The 24,091-nt window shown below is 33.9% G+C and overlaps 1 protein-coding gene across 12 annotated transcripts in view; it reads right to left on the reverse strand.

Annotated features, from left to right (window-relative positions):
• Nucleotides 1–24,091, reverse strand: part of plcb4a (phospholipase C, beta 4a) — a 122,178-nt gene that overhangs the window by 37,299 nt on the left and 60,788 nt on the right. For 8 of the 12 annotated variants that reach the window (XR_015512856.1, XR_015512857.1, XR_015512858.1 and 5 more), the window contains 7 exons: nucleotides 20,073–20,217; nucleotides 19,876–19,960; nucleotides 17,171–17,295; nucleotides 11,845–11,896; nucleotides 5,816–5,918; nucleotides 3,313–3,477; nucleotides 90–294 (listed from right to left, as the gene is read on the reverse strand). Coding sequence is in view for 5 of the 12 variants with exons in the window: in XM_087289846.1 (XP_087145972.1) it covers nucleotides 90–294; nucleotides 3,313–3,477; nucleotides 5,816–5,918; nucleotides 11,845–11,896; nucleotides 17,171–17,295; nucleotides 19,876–19,960; nucleotides 20,073–20,217 (880 nt within the window). In the remaining 7 variants the exon portion in view is untranslated. Of the gene's footprint in view, nucleotides 1–89; nucleotides 295–3,312; nucleotides 3,478–5,815; nucleotides 5,919–11,844; nucleotides 11,897–17,170; nucleotides 17,296–19,875; nucleotides 19,961–20,068; nucleotides 20,218–24,091 lie in introns of all 12 variants that reach the window. The other 4 variants (XR_015512860.1, XR_015512861.1, XM_087289847.1 and 1 more) reach the window with 1 other exon arrangement.

A 24,091-nucleotide genomic window follows, 5' to 3' on the forward strand; every position in this document is an offset into this window, starting at 1 on the left:
TTTGTTAGCAGTTATAAATACAGCTTCACAAGGTTCAATCATTTTTTATAATATAAGACCATCACAATTATTTGCTCAGCCGTACTGACCTCCGAATCCATCGGGCACGTATGTTTTGAGGATGATATTGCAGAAGACGGTGGCCAGAGGCAGAGGTTTGTTGTACTCGTTTCGTAGGGAGATGTGCCTGTAACCAGACTGCAGTCCGTCCAGAGGGAGAATCCGCTGGCCAATCAGCTTATTGTTATCATCATATACAGCCACACGGAGCACTGCGAGGTCTGGCAGAATCACCTTTGGGATTGAAGAGTTTGGATGCTATTTAATCGGTAGCACATGGCTTTCAATGCATATTTTTATAGGTTATACCAAGACTGATTTAATGTGTTTGTATATAAAAACAGTACAATTTTTTCCCACTTCATAATGTATAATGTTTTATATTTTTTAACATGATACTGTCAAGATGGAGCAGAGTAAAGCTCAGCGTGTCTTCTTCATGATACCTAATGTTGCTTGTAGCTCACTGGGGTCAAGAATCGTTACTATTAAGAGTTAAGTGGGTGTAAAATCCCCAAAAGTTGGGTGCTGGCTAACAGGTAAAATATTGGTCCATTACGCAAGTTATTTACTAACATGAACATACAGTTAGTAATAGATTCATTATGGCCTTTATTCATGTTTGTTAATGTTAGTTAATGATATTTAAGCTAAATAACAATAGCTCATAATAACTCACGGTGCATCAACTAATGTTAACAAGCACAACTTTGGATGTTAATAATGTGTTAGTGAATTTTTAACTATCATAAGTAAATGCTTTAAAAGATTATTCACAATTAGTAAATACATTAACTAACATTATATAATAGATCAGGGGTGGCCAACCCTGTTCCTGGAGAGCCACCTTCCTGCAGATTTCAGTTGCTACCCATATCAAACACACCTGAACCAATTAATTAGGACCTGAACACCACGTGATAATTACAGGCAGGTGTGTTTGATATGGGTTGCAACTGAAATCTGCAGGAAGGTGGCTCTCCAGGAACAGGGTTGGCCACCCCTGTAATAGATCATAACTCTAAAGTGTTACCATTTCATTTGTTGTGCATTAGAGAAAGCCAAATCAAAAGTACAAACAAGAGAGATGGTGGCAGAATGGTAAATAATACACGGAAATCTTAACGACAGCTTCACCTGATGCAATATTTATATGTGCACTCATATTTGTTTAGGAACTGTAATGCTTGTGACATCTTAGATTTTAAAAAGGAAATAAAACTGCAAAAATCTTAAGACAGCTTGCTTGTTTTTTTTTCTTTGCTCATGTTTATTCTATGTCTTTTTCCTGTTTTATTATTTAAAATGCAAAATTATTTAAAAATAATACTATTTTAATGCTTCATTAAACATGTAATAACACTCATCATCTGAAAGTTGAATTTAATGACAAAATTTATTTATTTATAATAATAGAACCAAATTATTATTATTTGTTTTCCTACGCATCAAACTGTCCTGGTGTAATTTATGAAAAAAGCAATTGTTTTACGCAGCGGAGGCCCTTTCAGCTGCAACCCATCACCAGGAAACACCCATACACTCCTATCCACACACACATACACTATAGACAATTTAGCTTAGCCAATTCCCCTGTAGCGCAAATGTTTGGACTGTGGGGGAAACCCACATCAATAGGGGGAGAACATGCAAACTCCACACAGAAATGCCAACTGGCTCAGCCGAGGCTCGAATCAGCGACCTTCTTGCTGTGAGGTGATTGTGCTACCCACTGCACCACCATGTTGCCCTATAAAAAAATATTATAGAATAAAATAAAATGAAAAAAATATATAAAAAAACAATAAGATACAATTAAATAAAATTAATAATAAACAAAACAAAACAAAAACTAAACAAAATAAAAAACATTATGAAATAAAATAAAATAAAAACAAATGATAAAATAATAAAATGAAACAAAACTAAATAATAAGATAAAAATAATTTAAAAAACCAAAACAAAATAATAAAAATATTATAAAATAAAATAAAAACCAATTAAAAATAATAAATAAAATAACCAATTATAAAATAATAAAATAAAATAATACAATATAATAAGCTAAAAAATAATAAAATAAAACAAAACAAAATAATTAAAATATTATTAAATAAAAAACGATAAATGATAAAATAATAAAATAAAATGAAATGAAAAATAATAAGATACAATTAAATTAAATTAAAAATAAAACAAAGTAAAATAAAACAAAATAAAATAAAACATTTTATAAAATAAAATAAAATAAAAAACAATTATAAAACAAAAAAATAAAACAAAACAAAATGATAAAAAAAATAATAAAAATATTATAAATTAAAATATATACCAATGAAAAAATAATAAATAAAATAACCAATTATAAAATAATAAAACAAAAATAAAAACAAAATAATAAGATAAAAAGTAATCAAATAAAACAAAACAAAATAAAATGAAACAAAACAAAATAAATATAAAAAATATATATAATATAAAAATATTATAAAATAAAATAAAAACCTATGTTAAAATAATAAAATAAAACAACCAATTATAAAATAATAAGATAAAAACCAATGACAAAAAGGACAAAATAAAATAACAAATTATAAAATAATAAAATAAAATAAAACAAAAACAATGATAAAATAATAAAACAAAAAAAAAACAAAAGAAAAAAAAACCCAAAACAAAATAAATAAATAAAAAATAATGAATGAATGAATGAATGAATGAATGAATGAATGAATGAATGAATGAATGAATGAATGAATGAATGAATGAATGAATAAATAAATAAATAAATACATTGGTGTGTGAAAGCTTGTTTGGTGGATTTTTTTTGTTGGTTAATAAAATGAATTCACGCTTTATAATAAAATAAGTGTTTATCACACAAAACTCTACAAAAATCTGCTCTACTGTTCTAAAAACTCTTCTTCAAAACTTAAAATAACAGCAGTTGAGAAGTAAAAAGATGATTACCTCTAAGCAAACCGAGTCTCTCCGTGATGTGCACAATTACAATGTACTTTACCTTGAGCTTTTATTGTAAAGCTGTGGATAATTAGACTGTCGCTTTTCATAATACAGATCTCACTTAGCCCATGTAGATATAATTAAAGTTCACCATACAATTTCCCATCTTATACGTCCTAGATAATGATGTGCAGTCATTATGTCACCGATATTCTCAGCTACACTTTAAGGATCATTAAAGCAGGATAAAAAGAGCGTCACAGGACATCAGCAGGATTAAAGGTTACCTTCCTGAAGACAAAGGCTTCTGCGTTGTAGACCGGGTTCAGGCCGTTGTTCATCACCATCCGAGTGCGAAACTCTTTGCGAATGGTGTCGGTCGGGAGTCCATACATGTCCACTTCTACATATGTGCCGATCTTCTTATCTGACAGGAACTGCCCTGAGATCACCTGAGACACAAACACTGTTTCCATTTATCTACAACAACAAGAAAAAAGTCTAATGGAAATGCATACAATTTCACAAAACCCCAGTGCACAGTTGAAGTCAATATTCCTATTCCTCCTGTGAGTTATCAAATATATGAGCAATATTACACAAGTAGCAGTGCGATATGGCTGTATATCAGCACTGGTGGGAGGCGTGTGTTGGCAAAAGGCTGCAGACCGAGTGCCTTACTGTGCGTTCACACAGAAAGCGGTAAGAGCGTCCAAGGTCAAAATTTGCTACATTGATCTCGTATTTACAGAAGCCGTTGCGGCATATCAGTTACATTCCCACATAAAACATGCTTTCTAGCGTGAAAATGTTGCGCACTTCTTATCAAATGCATTTAACAATGGGTGATCAAGTTGCATGTGGTGTGGCTTTCCTCCACTTAATTATTCAAACTGTAGTGTCTCTCTGCTTGTATGTGGGCGGAGGAATACACAAATGTGAAGAGGCTTTTGTGTGTTGTTAGTGGCAAAATATTTCACGGCTATCAGTCAATCAGATTCAAGAACCAGAAAGAACTGTTGTGTATATATATATATATATATATATATATATATATATATATATATATATATATATATATATATATGTACAAGGTGGGCCATTTATATGGATACACCTTAATAAAATGGGAATGGTTGGTGATATTAACGTCCTGTTTGTGGCACGTTAGTATATGTGAGGGGGCAAACTTTTCAAGATGAGTGGTGACCTTGGTGGCCATTTTTAAGATGGCCATCTTGGATCTAACTTTTGTTTTTTTACAAGGGAGAGGGTCATGTGACACATCAAACTTATTGGGAATTTCACAAGAAAAACAATGGTGACTGCCAACATCTAAACAAATATTGTTTTGGTGTCTTGTGACCCTTTTAGAGAACATTTTTCACAGTGTTTCCTATATTTATTCTTCCAGGGAAAGTGTTCTTTGTTTTATTTCAGCTAAGCTAAAAGCAGTTTTTATTTTTTAAACCCATTTTACACTGCAAAAAAAAAGCTTTTTTTACTTAGATTGTTTGTCTTGTTTCTAGTCCAAATATCTAAAAGTTCCTAAATCAAGAAGAATTTTCTAAACAAGCAAAACATATTGCCTTGTTTTGAGAAATATTGTGCCAATATTAAGTCAGTTTTTCCTTAAAACAAGCAAAATAATCTGCCAATGGGGTAAGCAAAATAATCTTATGTCTAAAGAAAAAACAAGATTATTTTGCTTAACCCATTAGCAGATTATTTTGCTTGTTTTAAGGAAAAACTGACTTAATATTGGCATATTATTTCTCAAAACAAGGCAATATGTTTTGCTTGTCTAAAAAAATGCTTCTTGATATATGAAATTTTAGATATTTAGACTAGAAACAAGACAAAAAATCTAAGCAAGAAAAGCATTTTTTGCAGTGTAGGGTCAATATTATAAGCATTTTAAGGTCAATTATATAATATTATTATTTATAAAACAAACCACTGTTATACAATGATTTGCCTAATTACCCTAACTTGAGCCTTAAGCTGAATACTAGTATCTTGAAAAATATCTACTGAAATATTATTTACTGTCATCATGGCACAGAAAAAATTAATCAGTTGCTAGAAACTAAAAAAAACATCCTTCCATGAAACAGAAATTGGGGAAAATATAGCTGATAATTAAGGGACCTAACAATTCAGAAGGGCCAATAATTCAATTGTAATATACATTACATAAATATAGAAATTACAGAGTTTCTAAATAAAGAAAAGCTAGCTAGCTCTCTGCAACTCTCACATGGTCGCCCACTGAAGCTAAGCAGGGCTACGCCCGGTCAGTACCTGGATGGGAGACCACATGGGAAAGCTAGGTTGCTGCCGGAAGTGGTGTTAGGGAGGCCAGCAGGGGGCGCTCAACCTGTGGTCTGTGTGGGTCCTAATGCCCCAGTATAGTGACGGGGACTCTATACTGCTCAGTAAGCGCCGTCTTTCGGATGAGATGTTAAACCGAGGTCCTGACTCTCTGTGGTCGTTAAAAATCCCAGGATGTCCTTCGAAAAAGAATAGGGGTTTAACCCCGACATCCTGGCCAAATCTGGCCTCAGTCCATCATGGCCTCCTAACCTTCCCCATATCATCACTCTGTCTCCTCTCCGCCAATCAGCTGGTGTGTGGTCTGGCACAAAATGGCTGCCGTCGCGTCATCCAGGTGGATGCTGCACACTGGTGGTGGATGAGTAGATTCCCCCCATTGTGTAAAGCGCTTTGAGTGCCCAGAAAAGCGCTATATAAATGTAAGGAATTATTATTATTATAAAAAACACTAACCTGCACGCTGCATGTTGCTGCGATCACTCCATCCACAGGCGTCTCAGAGAATGGGTCAAACATACGATCGGGTCTCCGCATAAAATCCGGCTTCAGGAGGAACCTGTGAATCCAAAACATCACCATTATATCCAGCAGCTGCTTTCTCAAAGCTCTCCTGTGTTTCAGTTTCCCATATTCAGTTTACAGACAGAATAACAGACAGACAGAAAGACCAGCAAATAGACAGAACGACAGACAGACAAACCGACAGAATGACAGACAGAACAACAGACAGACAAATTGACAGACAGACAGAACAAAGGACAGACAGACAGAATGACAGACAGATAGAATGACAAACAGACAGAGAGAATGACAGAATGACAGACAGACAAACAGACAGACAGACAGACAGACAGACAGACAGACAGACAGACAGACACATTCCTAGATAAAACGACAGACAGAACGACAGACGTCGTACAAGAGGAACTTCTGAATCCAGAACATCATCATTATATCCAGCAGCCGTTTCTTCAGAGCTCCCCTGTCCCACATTCCGTTTGCAGACAGATATACAGAACGACAGACAGATAGAGCAACAAACAAACAGATGGACAGCAAGACAGACAGAAGAAAAAACAAAATGACAGACAGAGTTACAGATAGATAGTCAGACAGATAAACAGAACAACAGACAGACAGAAGAACAAATAGACAGAACAACAAACAGATAAAAAGACAGGCAGACAGACAGTCAGACAGACAGACATAACGACAAAGACAGATAAATTACCAGAATGACAAACAGACAAAACAACAGAATGACAGACAGCCAGAAAGACAGATGGACAGACATACAAAAGGACAGATAGACAAGACGACAGACAGACAAATAGACATGCTGGCAGACAGATTAACTCACAGAATAACAGACAGAAAGGCAGAATGACAAACAGAATGACAGAACAACAGACAGACAAACAGAAAGAATGAATGACAAACAGACAGACAGAAAGAGAAATAAACAGAACAGCAAACAGACAGAATGACAGACAGAGAAAATGACAGACAGACAAAGCAACAGACAGACAAATAGACAGATCGGCAGACAGAACGACTGACAGAGCAACAGACAGAATGACAGAACAACAGACAGTCAGACAAACAGACGGATAAAATAACAGAACGACAGACCAGCAAAAAGACAGACAGACAGACAGATTGACATAAAGACAGACAAACAGAAAGCATGACAGACAGACCGACAGAACAAAAGACAGAGAAAATAACAGACAGACAGAATGACAGACAGAAAGACAAAATGGCAGACAGACAGAAAACAACACACAGAATGATAGACAGACAGAACAAACAGACAGACAGCATGACAGAATGACAGACATAACAATAGATATACAAGACAGAATGACAGACAAGACAGAAAGACAGATAAACATACAGAGACAGACAGACAGAATGACAGAACGACAGACAGACAGGAGACAAACAGAATGACAAACAGACTATGAGACAGAATGACAGACAGAAAGAACAACACATAGACAAGACAGAATGACAGACGGACAGACAGACAGAGAGACAGAAAGAACGGCAGACGGACAAACAGACAGACAGAACAACAGACAGACAGACAGACAGACAGACAGACAGACAAACAGACAGACAGACAGACAGACAGACAGACAGACAGACAGAATTACTGACAGACACACAAGACAGAATGAGAGACAAATGTCGTACTGGAGGAACCTGTGAATCCAGAGCATCATCATTATATCAGCAGCCATTTCCTCAAAGCTCCCCTGTCCCGCATTCAGTTTACAGCACTAAACATAATGCTAATGGGTCGAGCTGTGATTAATGTGTTGATGAATATGTTTGGAGTTTCACAGTGTCACTGTGTCTCACAGCACTGATCACACATCAGCTCTTAATGACAGCAAATTAACACTGACAACTGTTGCTGCTAGGAAAAAAAAAAACCTGAGAAAAACCTTAATACCACTGACTTACTATAACCTGACTTCATCATATCAGTTCTCTACAGGGTTTCTCTAAAAGTCAGATTTAAGACTTTTTAAGACATTTTAATGAATAATAGGGTGGGGGAAAATAAGTATTGAACACGTCTCCATTTTCTCATAAAACATAATTCTGAAGGTGCTGTTGACTTGAAAATTTCCCCTAAATGTTTGAAACAAATAAAGAAATCTATTTATGCAAAAAGAAACCAAAACTAATACGATTACATGTGAAGTTATGCATAATGAAATTAAATTACTCATGGAAAAGTATTGAACACATGAGGAAAGGGAGGTGTAATTCTTCAGTGAAAGCCCAGACAGCAGCTGAAATCTCTCAGTAGTTCTTCAGCAACCCCCTGCCCTTCCTCAGTGCAAATGAGTATCAGCTGCTTCAGTCAAACATCTACATTAGCAGGAGGATGAAGATGAAACCAGGGTGGACATTTCAGCAAGACAATGATCCAAAACACAGAGGGCTATCATACACCCGGCGCAATGTGGCGCAAGGCGGAGCGCAATAGTCTTTTACTACTTTAAGCTTGGCGCAAGGGTCATTTTGAGGCATTGGGCCACGCTGTTTAAATAGCAAATGCATTTCGCTCAAATGTGCGCCCATAGGCGTTCTGGTCTAAGAAAGCAGGCGTGTTTTGGCGCGTTGCTACTTTGAGAAACTGTAAATAGTCTGATCTTTAGACCAGAACAAAGTCGGTCTATTGTCTGGCGCAAAGTGCCACACACTACACACAAGATGCAATACGCAAATATCTTTACATATGAAAAAGATATAATATATTAAGGACATATAAAGGATATAATAGGGATATATATAGGATATAAATAAAAATGATTAAAATATTACAAAACATATTAATTTCTAGCCTACATGAATTTAAAAACCACTGCCGTCATACTTTGTTCATCTCGGGAGGCTTTTTCAGTTCATTCAATTTGCTTTTGTATAATGTTTAATATTATTAGCAGTATTATTTATTATATCCATATTTATATTTGTTTTATTAAAAGCAAGCTTAGATTTGTCCACCTGTCAGGTTTTAGACCATATGGGGCATGGCAGGTGTATTTGGAAATAACTCAGTATTTTGACCACACTTTGTTATTATTGTTCATTTATTCGTTTGCTGGAAATTAAAACTGAATTTAGAAATAGTTTTAAAACAAATCTTTGCGCTTAACAAATGAAATTAATTATTTATAGGCTAATTGATGCCTGTGCGGTAAGATTTCCCTATCCACGAGAGCAAAAGCGAAAGTGAACTTACTTTACGTCCTGTAAATAGCGAATGCGCTTATGGCGCGACGCAGCTGGCTCTTAAAGGTAATGGGAGATGAGACTCTGATTGGTTTATTCTCAAAACACTCATTAAGAAAATAAATTCAACCCTTTTAGTCCATGCACCATGGCGCAAAGCGGATTTTCCCGTCCTTAAGTTAGCAAAAAGGCGTCCTGACACGCCCTGAAAGCGTTTGCGCCCTGCGTTTTGCGCTCTGGGCATGGACCGTCAAAATAGAGCCCAGAAACTCAAACGCTTTCAGAAAAAGAAGATAAAGCTGCACCTTAAAAAGCTGAGCACCTCGTGTCATTTCATCGTTATTACACAGAACAAATTTTTCAGATTAGTTTGTTTTGTTTTATTTTTATGTATGTATTGTTTTGGGTTTTTGCCGAAATCTGGTTCAATTCCATGTCAACAGCTCCGTTACAAATGTTATTCCCAGGAAAAAAAACATGGCATGTTCAGTACTTATTTTCTTTGGTGTATGAAGGAAATTTTAGACGTATACAGGGCAAAATGTTAAGGATTTTGCTAGCCCGTCAAAAAAACAAAAAAAAACAAAATCAAATTTAATTGTTTCTTACCAACATATTTTAAATAATGTGTCAAAACAAGCTAACTCTGGTTATATACACTGTAAAACCCCAAAAGTTAAGGTAACTCAAACCATTTGAGGAAACCAATTGCAACAAACGACGCAAGTTCAAAAACTAATCCTAATGAGTACTGTGAACTTAATCCATTTGAGTAAATGAAGCCATTTGTGCACAGTAAAACAAAATAAGAGAACAAAACTCAAACCAACTGAGTAATGTAAAACCCAATAATTTAATGCAACTCAAACCGATATGAGTACTGTGAACTTACTCCATTTAAGTTGAAGTAATGAGGTATTTAATGAACGCATTACCTTCAACACTGAGTTCAAAACTCTTTTCAAATGAGTAGAATTAACTTTCAGTCAATTTTGAGTTAACAACATTTTGTGACATTTCATTTGAAATGTTTTACAGTGTACAAATAATTTTTCTGAAAAAAAAAAACTGTAATATAAGGAAATAAGACTAATAAGCAATATAAATAAGCCATAAAAAATACAGCTAATAAATGTAAATAAATAATTGTGGTTTTTAATGAGATGGATGGGGATGGAAAGCTAATTATTAAATGCGAATAAAAAGTGAATTTATAAACAAACAAAAAAATGAATGAAATATATATACGACGTCAGATTTTCAGAATTTACAGTTAAAGTCAGAATTATTAGCCCCCTTTGATTTTTTTTTCTTTTTTAAATATTTCCTAAATGATATTTAACAGAGCAAGGACATTTTCACAGTATGTCTGATAATATTTTTTCTTGTGGAGAAAGTCTTATTTTATTTCAGCTAAAAAAAAAGGCAGTTTTAAATTTTTTTAAACACCATTTTAGGGACAAAAATATCAGCCCACTTTAAGCTAATTTTTTTTCGATAGTCTACAGAACAAACCATCATTACAAAATAACTTGTCTAATTACCCTAACCTGCCTAGCTAACTTAATTACCCTAGTTAAGCCTTTAAATGTCACTTTAAGCTGTATAGAAGTGTCTTGATAAATATCTAGGTAAATATTATTTACTTTCATCATGGCAAAGATACAATAAATCAGTTATTAGAAATGACTTATTAAACTAATATGATTAGAAATGTGTTTATAAAATCTGCTCTCCGTTAAACAGAAATTGGGAAATAAAATAAATGGGGTAAAAAATTATATATATATATATATATATATATATATATATATATATATATATATATATATATATACAATTTATTTATTTATTTATTTATTTATTTATTTATTTATATATATATATTAAATACCTATATCTAAACCAACTATATACTATAAAAATAATAAAAATTTTAAAATGTAATTAATCACCTATTTTAAAAATAAATATATATCATTTTACTCCAAAAATAAATGAACACACACACACACACACACACACCCACACACACGCACGCACGCATGCATGCACACACAAAAATTTTACCATTCTTGTATATATTGCTTAAAACACAAACAAAAGATATAATTAAAATATTTTATTTGCTAAGAAATAATAAAAAAAAATGTTAACTTAATTTTAAAGCTTTTAGCAAGTAAAATGAGTCACTAAACAAATTTCTGAGAACTAAACATGAACAGTCATGCGTTGATGATTAATTGAAACTGAAAACGACTGCATAATGTGTGGGTTTTAGTTTTTTTTATATAAATTATGTTTAGAGAAAGTTTATTTGAGAAAGTTCTGCGAGTTGTCATGGTCTGATAAACTCTTGGGATGAAGGAAAAAATAATATAAGCTGTTGTGTTTCTCTGTAACGATGAACTGGTTCATTTCATAGCTAAATCTGATGATGGTTCATTATTACAAAGTGTGTCATTTGATTAATAATGAATAGGAATATCTGATCTGCTGTCAAACAGACTCTACTTTTAATTTCTTTTTCATGCGGCTTTTTTCCAGGACAGGCTTACTTTACTGTCTGTTTTTCAGGACACACTATTTTATTTTTAATTTTATTTTCAAGCTGCTTTTTTTTAGGACAAGCTTCAAGCGTTGTTACTGCTATTGAAATGGATAAGTTAGTAAATTGGTTTCCAGTGTATCTAGTAGCATACTGCAAATAATAGATGATTTATACTTACCCACAAGAGCCATTATATTCAAACTTCCCCTGGTTGAGCTGCATTGCCAGATCTGCACAAAACAACAGACTGAGAATCAGTGCATTGGCAAACTAAACATAATGAGCTAAAACATTGAGAAACTAGATTTGAAACAATTATTATTCATTCATACTTCCATAGTTACAGTCAAAACTTTCATACTTGAAAGTCAGCACATGATAACTTAGTTTGCTTAAGATAAAAAGAGTTAAATATTGTACAATTAAATATTTAATGTAAATGTAATCAAATAAATGCAACAAAATAGAAAATAAAATGTGATGCAATAAAATATCATACGATGAAAAGTAATAAAGTAAAAGGCAATAAAATAACATAAATGCAATAAAATAAACTAAAATAAAAACAGTAAAAAAATAAAATAATATAATTAAAAGCAATAAAATAAAAAATAAGCTAAAACATGTAATAAAATGTAATAAAACACAATAGAAAGCAATAAAATTAAAAGCAATAAAAACAATAAAATAAAAAGCAATAAAATAAAATATAATAAAATGCAATAAAATAAATCAATTCAAAAACAATAGAGCAATGAAAATAAAAGCAATAAAAAATAAAAAGCAATAAAAATAAAATAAAAGCAATTAAAATTAAATTAAATTAAAATCAATAAAACAAAAAACAATAAAAAACTAAAAAAAACACAATAATTAACCAATTAAATTAAAAGCAATAAAAATAATAAAATTAAAAGCAATAAAATTCAAATATGATAAAAAGCAATAAAATTAAACTGAATGAAAAACAAAAAGTAATAAAAATAAATGTATGCAAAAATAAAACTAAATAAAAAACAATAAAAATAAAAGAAATAAAAATAAAAAGCAATAAAAATAACATGAAATAAAAAGCAATTAAAATAAAATGAAATAAAAAGCATTAAAATAAAATGAAAAGCAATAAAAAACAGTATAAATAAAACAAAATAAATAAAAAAGCAATAAAAATAAAACAAAATAAAAAGCAATAAAAATGAAAGCAAAAAATAAATTAATAAAAATAAAACAATAAAAAGCGCAATAAATAAATAAAATGATATAAAAAGGAATAAAACTATAACAAAACCAACATAAATATTTTTTCAAAAATAAAAACAATATAAATGAAAGCAATAAAATAAAATAAAAAGCAATAAAAAAATGTAATAAAGAGCAATAAAAATAAAATAAAAAGCAATAAAAATAAAAGAGATAAAAATACAAATAAATAAAAATAAAATGAAATAAAAAGCAATTAAAATAAAATGTAATAAAAAGTATTAAAATAAAAGGAAAAGCAATAAAAATAAAAGCAGTGCAAATAAAACTAAATAAACAAAAAGCAATAAATATAAACAAAATAAAAAGCAATAAAAAACAAACAAACAAACAAACAAAAAGAAAACAATAAAGATAAAACAATAAAAAAGCGCTAAAAATAAAAGCAATAAAAATAAAATGATATAAAAAGGAATAATAATATAAAAAAAATAAATAGCAATAAAAATAAAAGCAATAAAATAAAAAGCAAAAAAAATAAAATAAAAATCAATAAAAAAATAAAATGAAATAAAAATCAATAAAAATAAAATGAAATAAAAATCAATAAAAATAAAATGAAATAAAAACCAATAAAAATAAAAGCAATAAAAAATAAAAAAGCAATAAAAGTAAAATGAAATAAAAGTAATAAAAATAAAAGCAATAAAAATAAAATAAAAAGCAATAAAACAAAATAAAAAATAGAAATAAAAGCAATAAAAATAAAAAGCAATTAAAATAAAATAAAAATAAAATTTTAATAAAATGTGCACACTAGGCTGAAGAATTTCAATGATTTTAACTACCATATAGTTTTAACATTTAATAAACGAATCCCATAAAAAATGAATAAAAAAGAAACTACCTCCCTGACCATACTAAGTATGTCCCAAAAGGGTAAATAATGTTATGGTTTATCTATGTAAAGCAGCTTTGCCACAATCTACATTGTGCAATATGTGCTACTGAAATAAAAGCTACTTGACCTAACTGACTTTATTATTTATTTTGACTTTATTAATAAGTAAAAAGTCTAGTACCAACACTAATAACAAAACGAATCAAAAATAAGTTCTACAGTACACTAGATGGGGCTAATAACTATCTTCATGAGTAAAGTGATCATCTATATTAAATGTAGAGCGATGTGGTTTTCTGAGTGTATTTTGTGATTTGTTTCAGGTGTCTCTGTCTGACATGATGAGTGGCACATCAAACTGTCTCAAACAGACAGAACAGAGGAAACCACAGACTGAAGCTGAGAGCAAACAAGAGCTGCAGGTGAACCAAGACTGCCTTCTCATTCACACACTGCTTCAAAGATGCCTTTTTGTTCAACATTACAGCAGATTCACACTCATAACAACACATCAGCTGATCTGTACTACACTACAAAACTAAAACGGACAAATGAACATTATTTGACACCTGAACAATGGATTTACAAGATACACTACTATTAAACATGTAATTTTTTTTTTTAAGAAATTAGTACTTTTACTCAACAAGAATGTATTCAAATGACGGAAAGTAACACTACAGTTTATGTTATTTATTTAAATATTTACATATGATCCAAGTTTCAGACTCCAGAGCCAATCCCAGTTTCTGACTGCTATAGAGCCAATCCAAGTCACTGGATACACTACAGAACCATTCCTAGTCCCTGACTCTGCTCCAGAGCCAATCCCAGTCCCTGACTTGTCTACAGAGATAATTTCAGTTCCAGACTCTGCTCTACACTACTCTGCTCCGGAGCTGATCCCAGTTCCAGACTCAGCTCCAGAGCCAACCCAAGTCTCTGACTCTGCTCCAGAGCCAATTCAAGTCTCTCACTCTGCTCCAGAGCCATTCCCAGTCCCTGACTCTGCTCCAAAGCCAACCCCAGTCCTGGAATCTCCTTCTGAGACAATTTCAGTCCCAATCCAAATGCCTTACTCTGAAGCAGAGACAATCCCAGTCCCAGACTCTGCTCCCAGTCTCTGGCTCTGCTCCAGAGCCAATCCTAATCCCTGGCAACATTACAGAGTCAATCACCAATCCCTGACTCTGCTCCAGTGCCAAACCAAGTCTCTGACTACACTACAGAGCCAATCCCGGTCCCTGATTCTGCTCTAGAGCCAAGCCCAGTCTCCGACCCTTCTCATGAGCCAGTTCCAATCCCTGACTCTGCTATAGAATCAATCCCAGTCCCGGAATCTCCTTCAGAGACAATTTTAATGCCTTACTCTGAAGCAAAGACAATCCTAGTCCTAGACTTTGCTCCAGAGCCAATCCCAATCCCTGGCTACACTACAGAGCCAATCTTAGTCCCTGATTCTGCTCTAGAGCCAAGCCCGGTCTCTGACCCTCATGAGCCAGTCCCAATCCCTGACTCTGATATAGAGTCAATCCCAGTCCCCAAACTTTGCTCCGGAGCCAATCCCAATCCTTTACTCTGGAGCAGAGGCAATCCCAGTCCCAGAATCTGCTCCAGAGACAATCCTAATTCCTGGCAACACTACAGAGTCAATCCCAGACCCTGACTCTGCTCCAGAGCCAATCCCAGCCCCTGACTCTGTGCCAAAGCTAATCCCAGTCCCTGACTTTGCTCCAGAGCCAATCCAAGTCCCGGACTCTGTTCCAGACCTAATCCCAGTCCCTGACTCTGCTCCAGAGACAAATCCAAGTCCCCGACTCTGCTCCAGAGCCAATCCCAGTCCCCGACTCTACTCCAGAGCCGATCCATGTCCCTGACACTGCAGCAGAGCCAATCCAAGTTTCTTGCTACACTACAGAGCCAATCACAGTCTCTGACTCTGCTCCAAAGTCAATCCCTGGCTACACTGCAGACCCATTCCCTGTCCCAGACATTGCTCCAGAACCGATCAAAATTCCTGGCAATACAACAAAGTCAATCCTAGTCCCTGACTCTGCTCCAGAAACAAATTCCAGTCTATGACTCTACTACAGATTCAATTCCAGTCCCTGACACTGCTACAGAGTCAATCCTAGTCCCTGACTCTGCTCCAGAATCAATCCCAGTGTCTGGCTGACTCTGCTCCAGAACCAATCCCAGTCCCTGACTCTGCTCCAGAACCAATTCCAGTCCCTGACCCTGCTACAGAGTCAATACCAGTCCCTGACTCTACTACAGAGTCAATCCCAGTCCTTTCTAAGTTCTGTTCTAGTTTGTCAGTGACTTTATGCTCTTCCTAAGAGTAGTTCATGTCTGCTGTTTCCTGTTCTGTCTTGATTTCTTGTTTTTCATTTACACCTTAACAGTAAAAACATCTGCTCTTAAATCCACTTCTTCTCCCTTCTTCCACTTGACACCATACCTTAAAGACTGAAGTGCATTTATTTGTCTAAAAAAAAAATAATAATTATTTAAATTAGGAAAGAAATTTATTTTCCCCCCAGGAAAAAAAAAGTTTGGAGCTAAAGGTCATTCATAAAAATACTCAGTAAGCATATTGAACAGCAGGTCAAGTCCAAACCGATCAGTGAAAACGTAAACAATGTGAAGTGACTGATGCAGATGGAGTCAGGCCAGAGCTGCTGAAGCATGTGTGCATGTGCAGTATGTGTGTGAGTGTTAAGGCTGATTTATACTTCTGCGTCAAACGCACGCGTATGCTATGGCTCTGACGCATAGCCCTTCGCCGTGGCTGTCGGCGTCGCTGATGTGCACCTCTCAAAAAATTTAACTACACGTTGCAACCACGCGTAGCACAAGCTCTGTGATTGGTCGGCTTGGTAGCGCTGACGAGTCTGGACGGGACCGAGAGCCGCGCGAATGGTGCGAGCCTGATGGAGTGATTGTTTACAAGTTTGGAGTCCCGCGAAGGAGCTCCTGATGGAAAGTTTTATTTTGTGTTTACCTTATAGTTAAAGTTGTTGCACGTCCGCCGGTTCCTGCCTCAAAATGAGCGTGTTTGAGGCATTTGTAGATCCAGGAAGTGTTCAGGAAAAGCAAAACAGCAGCGAAGAAACTCGACACAGAGGAACATTTACACCTCACTGCCCACTAGCGTTTCGGAAGTGTTAATGCAGATCAACAGAGACAGCGAACAGAAGTATAAATGCACTGCTACGCGCATTGCATGCGCCGTGGGTCACGCTGGTCACTTGATGCAGAAGTATAAACCAGGCTTTAGTGTCAGTGTATGTTAGTGTGGGTCAGCGCATTGTAAATGTGTAAGTGTGTGTATGTGTGTTAGTGTGTGTGAGTATTAGTGCATGTGTACCATGTGTGTGTGTGCAGGTGCTGTCGACACTACCTGGGGTCTGGAAGTTCAGGGAAACCATCTGGCAGCCGGCATTCCAGAAGATCTGTGGCATGTAATTACTGGAGTCCACTCGTCCTCCTTTGGGGTAGATGCGGCTCATCTGGCGTTTGTTGTAGCTGTGCATCTCATTCAAGGAAAGGAAAAAGAAAAGGTCTGGGGCTTTTCTGCCAGCATGGTGTTTTTAGTTCCTCATGCTTGAAGGCACACACACACACTACAAACACTCTTTGAACAAGCCTCTTTTGGATGAGAACAGAGGTTTGACGGATCTCTCATTATAAACTGCTCGACCCTGCAGTCAAGCTGCACTTCTCTGCTGTTTCACTGGCTTTACTCTTATTAGTAGCATTACACTCTTCTCACACACACACACGCACAACAGTCACGCGCAAACACACACACGCGCACACACAGCACACATTTAGCAATGGATAAGAATAAATGTACAAAAGTGTGACTCTGAATTAAAGTTATAATTTCCACAAATGTACTAATAAATAAGCCATTTAAATATAATAAAATAATATAAAAATTGTTTAATAAAATTATTGTAATTCTAATTATTATTGTTATTACTATTATTATTATTATTATTATTATTATTATTATTATTATTATTATCATTATTATTATTATTATTATTATTATTATTATTATTATTAGGAATAAAAATAATAAATAAATAAATAAATATATATATATATATATATAAATAAATAAATAAAAAATAAATAAATAAATGAATAGATCCCTAAAGAGAAAATAAAGGTAATATTGAGATTTTTTTTTAAATAAATGATTCCACAGTGCATTTTTATTATTTACTCCTAAATCAAATGATATAATTAATATAGCTTCCACACATCAGGTCAATAATTTTGCAATTGATTTGTCAATTAATACAATAATTATTGCAACAACAACAAATACAACAACAACAACAACAACAACAACAACAACAACAACAAATAAATCACCAATAAAAAAGGTATTAAAACTGTGCCTGGAAAAACAAAAGTAAGTGAAAACCATGCAAAATATCTAATTCTTTGACCTCATGCGCCCCCTGGAAACAGAGACGTGAACTACAGCTTCAACTGCAAAACCATCAATGCAGCAAAAAAAATAAAATAAATAAATAAATAAATGAATTAATTAATTAATTAATTTATTAATTAATAAATGAATAAATGAATAAATAAACAAACAAACAAACAAACAAATTAAATAAATAAATTATGTATTTATTTATTAATAAATAGTAATAATAATAATAATAATAATAATAATAATAATAATAATAATAATAATAATAATAATATGATCACGCTTTACAATAGGTTTTCATAAGTTAATGTATTTACTAACACTGACTTTATGAACAACACCTGTAAAGCATTTATAATCATCATTTAGCATTTACTAATGCATTATTAACAAAAATAATTAATGATTGTTAACATTAATTAATGCACTGTAAGTGAACATGGAACTGTAAGTGAACATAAATGTATTTCCATTAACCAACATGAACAAATACTGTAAAAAAAACTATTGCTCATTGTTTGTTATTGATAGTTAATCCCTTAACTAACATTGACTAATGCAACCTTTTTTGTAAAATGTTACCAGTAATACATTGCATTTATAATGGCATTTTCTTAAAGTCAAAGTGCGAGAATCTATACAAAGAAAATATTAAAACCAAAAGAAATCTAAATAAACTTGCATTAAAAAAATAAAATTGCACCACAATAATCAGTAAAAACAATAAATAAGCCAAAAAAAGGTTTACAGTGCATTATGATTTTAAGTGGTAAATCATAAATTAAATGCTTTACTAAAAAAGAAGAGTATTAAGGAGTTTCTTAAAGTAAAAATACAAATAAAAACAAAAGTTTTTACATGTGAATAAGCTGCAAAAAACTGATATGAGTTATATATTTAAACCAGGGGTGTCCAAACTTAGTCCTGGAGGGCCATTATCCTCCATAGTTTAACTCGAACATTCATTAACACACCTCCCTTGGATGCCTCTATGGCTGCGTCCGAAACCGCCAACTACTCAGTAGGTGCTGCATTTGAATTTGAACGTACTACTCGGCCATTCGAAAATTACGTTCTATACAGTATGAATGTGTAAAGTATGAATGGAATTCGGACGTTCTACATCCGTCATATTGTCAAGGTCACGTGACCTTCCTGCGTCAGTTGCGTCGCTTTACTTCCATTCATGAATTCGCTCGCGGGGCATCATGGGATAGTGCAGCATACATGGGATGCGCACTCTAGAGGTCATCCGGGTACTTCAAGCATACTGATTTTCGAATTCTATGAATTCGGACATACTACTCGGCTTGCATACTGATTTTGGCGTACTATATAGTATGGAAGTATGCGGTTTCGACGCAGCCTATCCTTTCTATTCTACCTAGTAAGAGCTTGATTAGCTGGTTCAGGTGTGTTTAATTGGGGTTGGAACTAAAATATGCTGGACACCGGCCCTCCAGGACCGAGTTTGGACACCACTGAGTTAAACCACATCTAAATTTAAAACAAAATGTACATTGCAATCCTTTTGATTTGAAATAAAAATGACAATGTGCAGCTTTAAATCAGCCCCTTAAAATGAACAGCGTTTTAAGAGTCTGATGTACTGTATTTGTGTGAGATTAGCATGCCAAAAAAAAGGATACTTCACAAACTCGATGGCGTTTGTCCTCAAATATCCCAAACCGACAGACTCATTGAAGGAAGACATGTTGTGGTGGATATTTTTTTCTGAGTTTATACAGAAGAAATGTAAACATATTACAGTACAACACAAAAAGAAACACGAGGATTCTGACTAATAAAATAACCGATGAGTTGATATTAGAGCACTTATACTTGCCCTCAGCCTCATCAAAGCCGGTAAACTTTACAGCCTGGGCGTAGTTGATGATGTTGGACAGATACGGGTGGATGTTGGTGGTGGCCGCGACATATGTGTACGACTGAATCACAGCCAGTTCATCTGCCACATTCTCCTCCTCAGCCTGGAAAACAACAGCAGACAGTCTATAACTGTAATAAACACAGTATACAGTGCTCAGCATATAAGTACACCCCTCACAAATCTATCTGCATTCATTTTCTTTTCTGCAGAAAATGCCCAACCTGCTGCAACCCAACACTGGAAAACACACATACACTCTTTCAGTCACACATATACTCTATGGTAGAGATGTAACAGTATCAGAATTTCACAGTACGATAATACCTCGGTGTGAATGGTACAGTACGGTATTTATTGAATAATTTACAGGAAAAACAAAATAATGAAAAGAGTCGAAAAAAGCACCAATAGTGTTTATTTACCTTCGCACTGAACATATCAATGACATACAAATTAGCCATCTATCTGTAAGTTTCGAAACAGGAACTTCAATTTTTCAATTTTAATAACGAAAAAACTATTAAACCATATAAAAAAAAATTAAGTTTCAATTTAGTTTGTTGAAAATCACATTCAACATTTAATCACTCACTCACTCAGATAGAGATGGGTTTTTAAGGAAAATGATCATATAACTATAATCTGGTAAAAGCTGGGATCTCTGGGCATGTCCCCTGCAACAGAAAAAAAACCTCTCATTTGGGACTGAGGTTTCTGGGACAGAGAGATATGATTTAGCCAAGGTTGACAGCAGTGGGTAATGTTGTGCATCGTCTTTCCACCACTTGAGAAGACAATGAGTGAGATAGAGGTCTCTTTGCGGTACAAGTCAATGTCTGCATCAATCTAACTGCTGTGTTCTGCAGTCCCCATGACTGTTTTTAGTCGTATTCCCCGACTTATATTTCACCACAGTCTGGCAGTGCCTTCATACTGTTTTTGTCTTTGTCTGTCACCTTTTCTCCTTTTTCGTATCTTTTTAGAAAGAAACCGAAATGCTTCCACACATCTGATTTAAAACCCGCTTTAGGTTCGATCATTTCCAGCTCTTTTTCTTCATCGCTACTAGCAACACACTCCATTTCCACATTACTGGATCTGTAGTGACAACAGACAACTAGTCTGACAACTAGTCAGTCTAGACAACTAGTCTGATGGCCACGCCTAGTCCGCTTTATTTGCCTAAGCAAACTTTTCTCAGAAATATAGTTTTATTGAGTCATGCGCCTACGGTAATATTGAAAAAAATTACTATTGCGGTATGATGGTATTTACAATATTGTTACATCCCTACTCTACGGGAAATTTAGTATCTTCGATTCCCCTGTAGCACATGTGTTGATTGGACTCTGGGGGGAACCAGAGCATCTGGAGGAAACCCACGCCAATATGGGAAGAACATGCAAACTCCACACAGAAATGCCAACTGACTCAGCCAGAGTTCGAACCAGCAACTTTTCTTGCTGTGAGGCAATTGTGCTACCCACCTAAATTTATATATTATAGAAAAATATTTAATACAATGTTTCAAAAGCAGCAAAAAAAAAAAAAAAAAAAAAGGAAAAATTTAGTTGAAATTTTGTCGGTTGTAATTAATTTTTTTCACAATATTTTGCTTGAATTTAATAATTTTATGTTTTAATTTCTAAATATGTTTGGTGACTAACATACAATTTTAATAAATATATCTGGTTAATAAATCTGGTTCGTTTAAATGTACCAAAATACATTGCCTCTATTTACTGAGAAATGGAGAAAAATATTTATTTTCTAAATGGGGTGTACTCAATAACGCAAAGCACTGTATCTATGGCAAGCCATTTTGACATTTAAATTCATTATAACCCATACTAGCATCTATTTTCATGTTACTAGTACTTATTTTTAGATACTAGTACCTTTTACATTAAGTATTCGTGCTTATTCATTAGATACTAGGGCTTTTTTAATATATACTAGTACTTATTCATTAGACACTAGGGGACCCATCATACACCCGGCGCAATAAGGTGTAAGACATGTTTGGTGCAGTTTGGTGCTGTTTATAGACCAGCACAACCCTAATTTTCCTGTATTGCACCATGTTGTTTAAATAGCAAATCCATTTGCGCCACTTTGTGGCATGTGTGTGTGCTGGTCTGTAAAGGAGGTGTGTTAAGACGCATTGTTGGCACGTTGCTATTTTAAGTAACTGAACTTGACGACGGCATTGACCAACTTAAAGCTGCTTTAAAGTCCAGCGCAGAGAGCACGTTAGTTATACACCTATGCAGTTCCAAACGCTTACACATTGCTTAATACACACAGGATATGCAGCAATACACAAATATCTTTACAGATGAAAACAATAAAGGATTAAAATTTCTACATCAATATAAAAAACATTGCCTCCATGCCTTCATCTCGGGGGCTTTTTCAATTTATTCATGACAATCTGCATTAGTATAATATTAATAATATTAGCAGTAATATTTATTATATGCATATTTATATTTGTTTTAATCAAAACAAGCTTAGATTAGTCCACCTGTGGGATTTTGGAGATGTCTGCATCACCATATGGGGCATAAGAACAGGACGTGTGTCTAAATATAACTCATAAAGCTTAATTATTATTGTTCGTTTATTCATTTACTGGTAATTACAACTTCAATTAGAAATAGTTCTGATCAAATCTTTGCACTTAAACTAAATAAAATATGTCAGCTAATGGATGTCTTTATTGGAGTGAGTTTCCACCGTTTCCTTACTCCACCAAAGTAAAGGAGTAAAGAGTAAAAGTAAAGAAAAAAAGTAAAGGCCGAATGGAGGAGGCTCGTTCTTTATCCTCGTGCTGCAGATGCTCTGTTTAACAGTTTTCTTGTTAGTGAAGCGTTCAGTTTTTCCACTTACAAAGTCCACCATGTAAATAGCAAATGCGCCATGCCACAATGCAACTCTTAAAGGGAATGGGAGATGAGACTCTGATTGGTTTAATGCACACTATGCTCAAAACACACCCAGAACTCATTAAGAGAATAAGCTCAACCCTGTTAGACCATGCAAAAGACCAAACAGCAAAAGTGGATTCAGACTTGGACTTAATGCGTTTGTGCCATGCGCTTTAGACTTTGTGCTTAGATCAGTAAGATAGAGCCCAAGTTTTTTAATAGATACAGTACTAGTACTCATTCATTAGATAGTACCTATTTAATAGATGCTAGTACTTATTTATTAGATACCAGTATATTTTGAATAGGTACTAGTACTTATTGATTAGATTTTAGTAATTATCAAATAAACACTAGATATTATTTATGACATGTTTTTAGTATAGTTTGCAATAATATTTAGATTATTTAATTTATAATAATATATTTTCTTGACTTTAATTTACATTTAATTTGTTTCAGCATTTTTTTAATGCATTTGCAGTTTTCTTTTTTTTTCTTTATGTTTTCTATTTTAATTTACTTTTCGGGGTATTTTTAGTATTTTGTTGTTTTACCGTGACTTTACAGCCAATATTATTTAATATACAATATATTTAAAATCAGAAGAAGAAAAAAACTGAAACAAGCAAAGGGAGTGTAAACGATTACAGAATTGTCATTTTAAGGTGAACTCTCCCGTTAAGCATCGCTATCAAGTTCCACTTCTGACATGTGAAGTCTGTGAACTTTGCGTGCTCAGTTTGAGGATGACACTGAGATTTCTATCATCAGGAGAAAAGGACAGTAATGGGTGAATCTGGCAGGAAAATAAAAGCATCTTCAGTCCATTATAGTGATCAGAGGCCCAAAGTGAAGACGCTCCTCAACACATGATGAAAACCGTGATTCTGTTTCAGTGACACTCTTTGAAGAAGAAGAATAAAGCTGTCAGACGAGTGTTAATAAAGCAAACCGGGCCAATCTCAAAAACACATCTCAAATACAGAAATGATAAAAGCTTTAAACGAGAAAAGTAACACTTTACTCACACACCACTTCATT

Source organism: Danio rerio, chromosome 17 (genome assembly GCF_052040795.2).
Source record: "Danio rerio strain M-AB ecotype USA chromosome 17, GRCz13ab, whole genome shotgun sequence".
Classification (NCBI taxonomy): domain Eukaryota; kingdom Metazoa; phylum Chordata; class Actinopteri; order Cypriniformes; family Danionidae; genus Danio; species Danio rerio.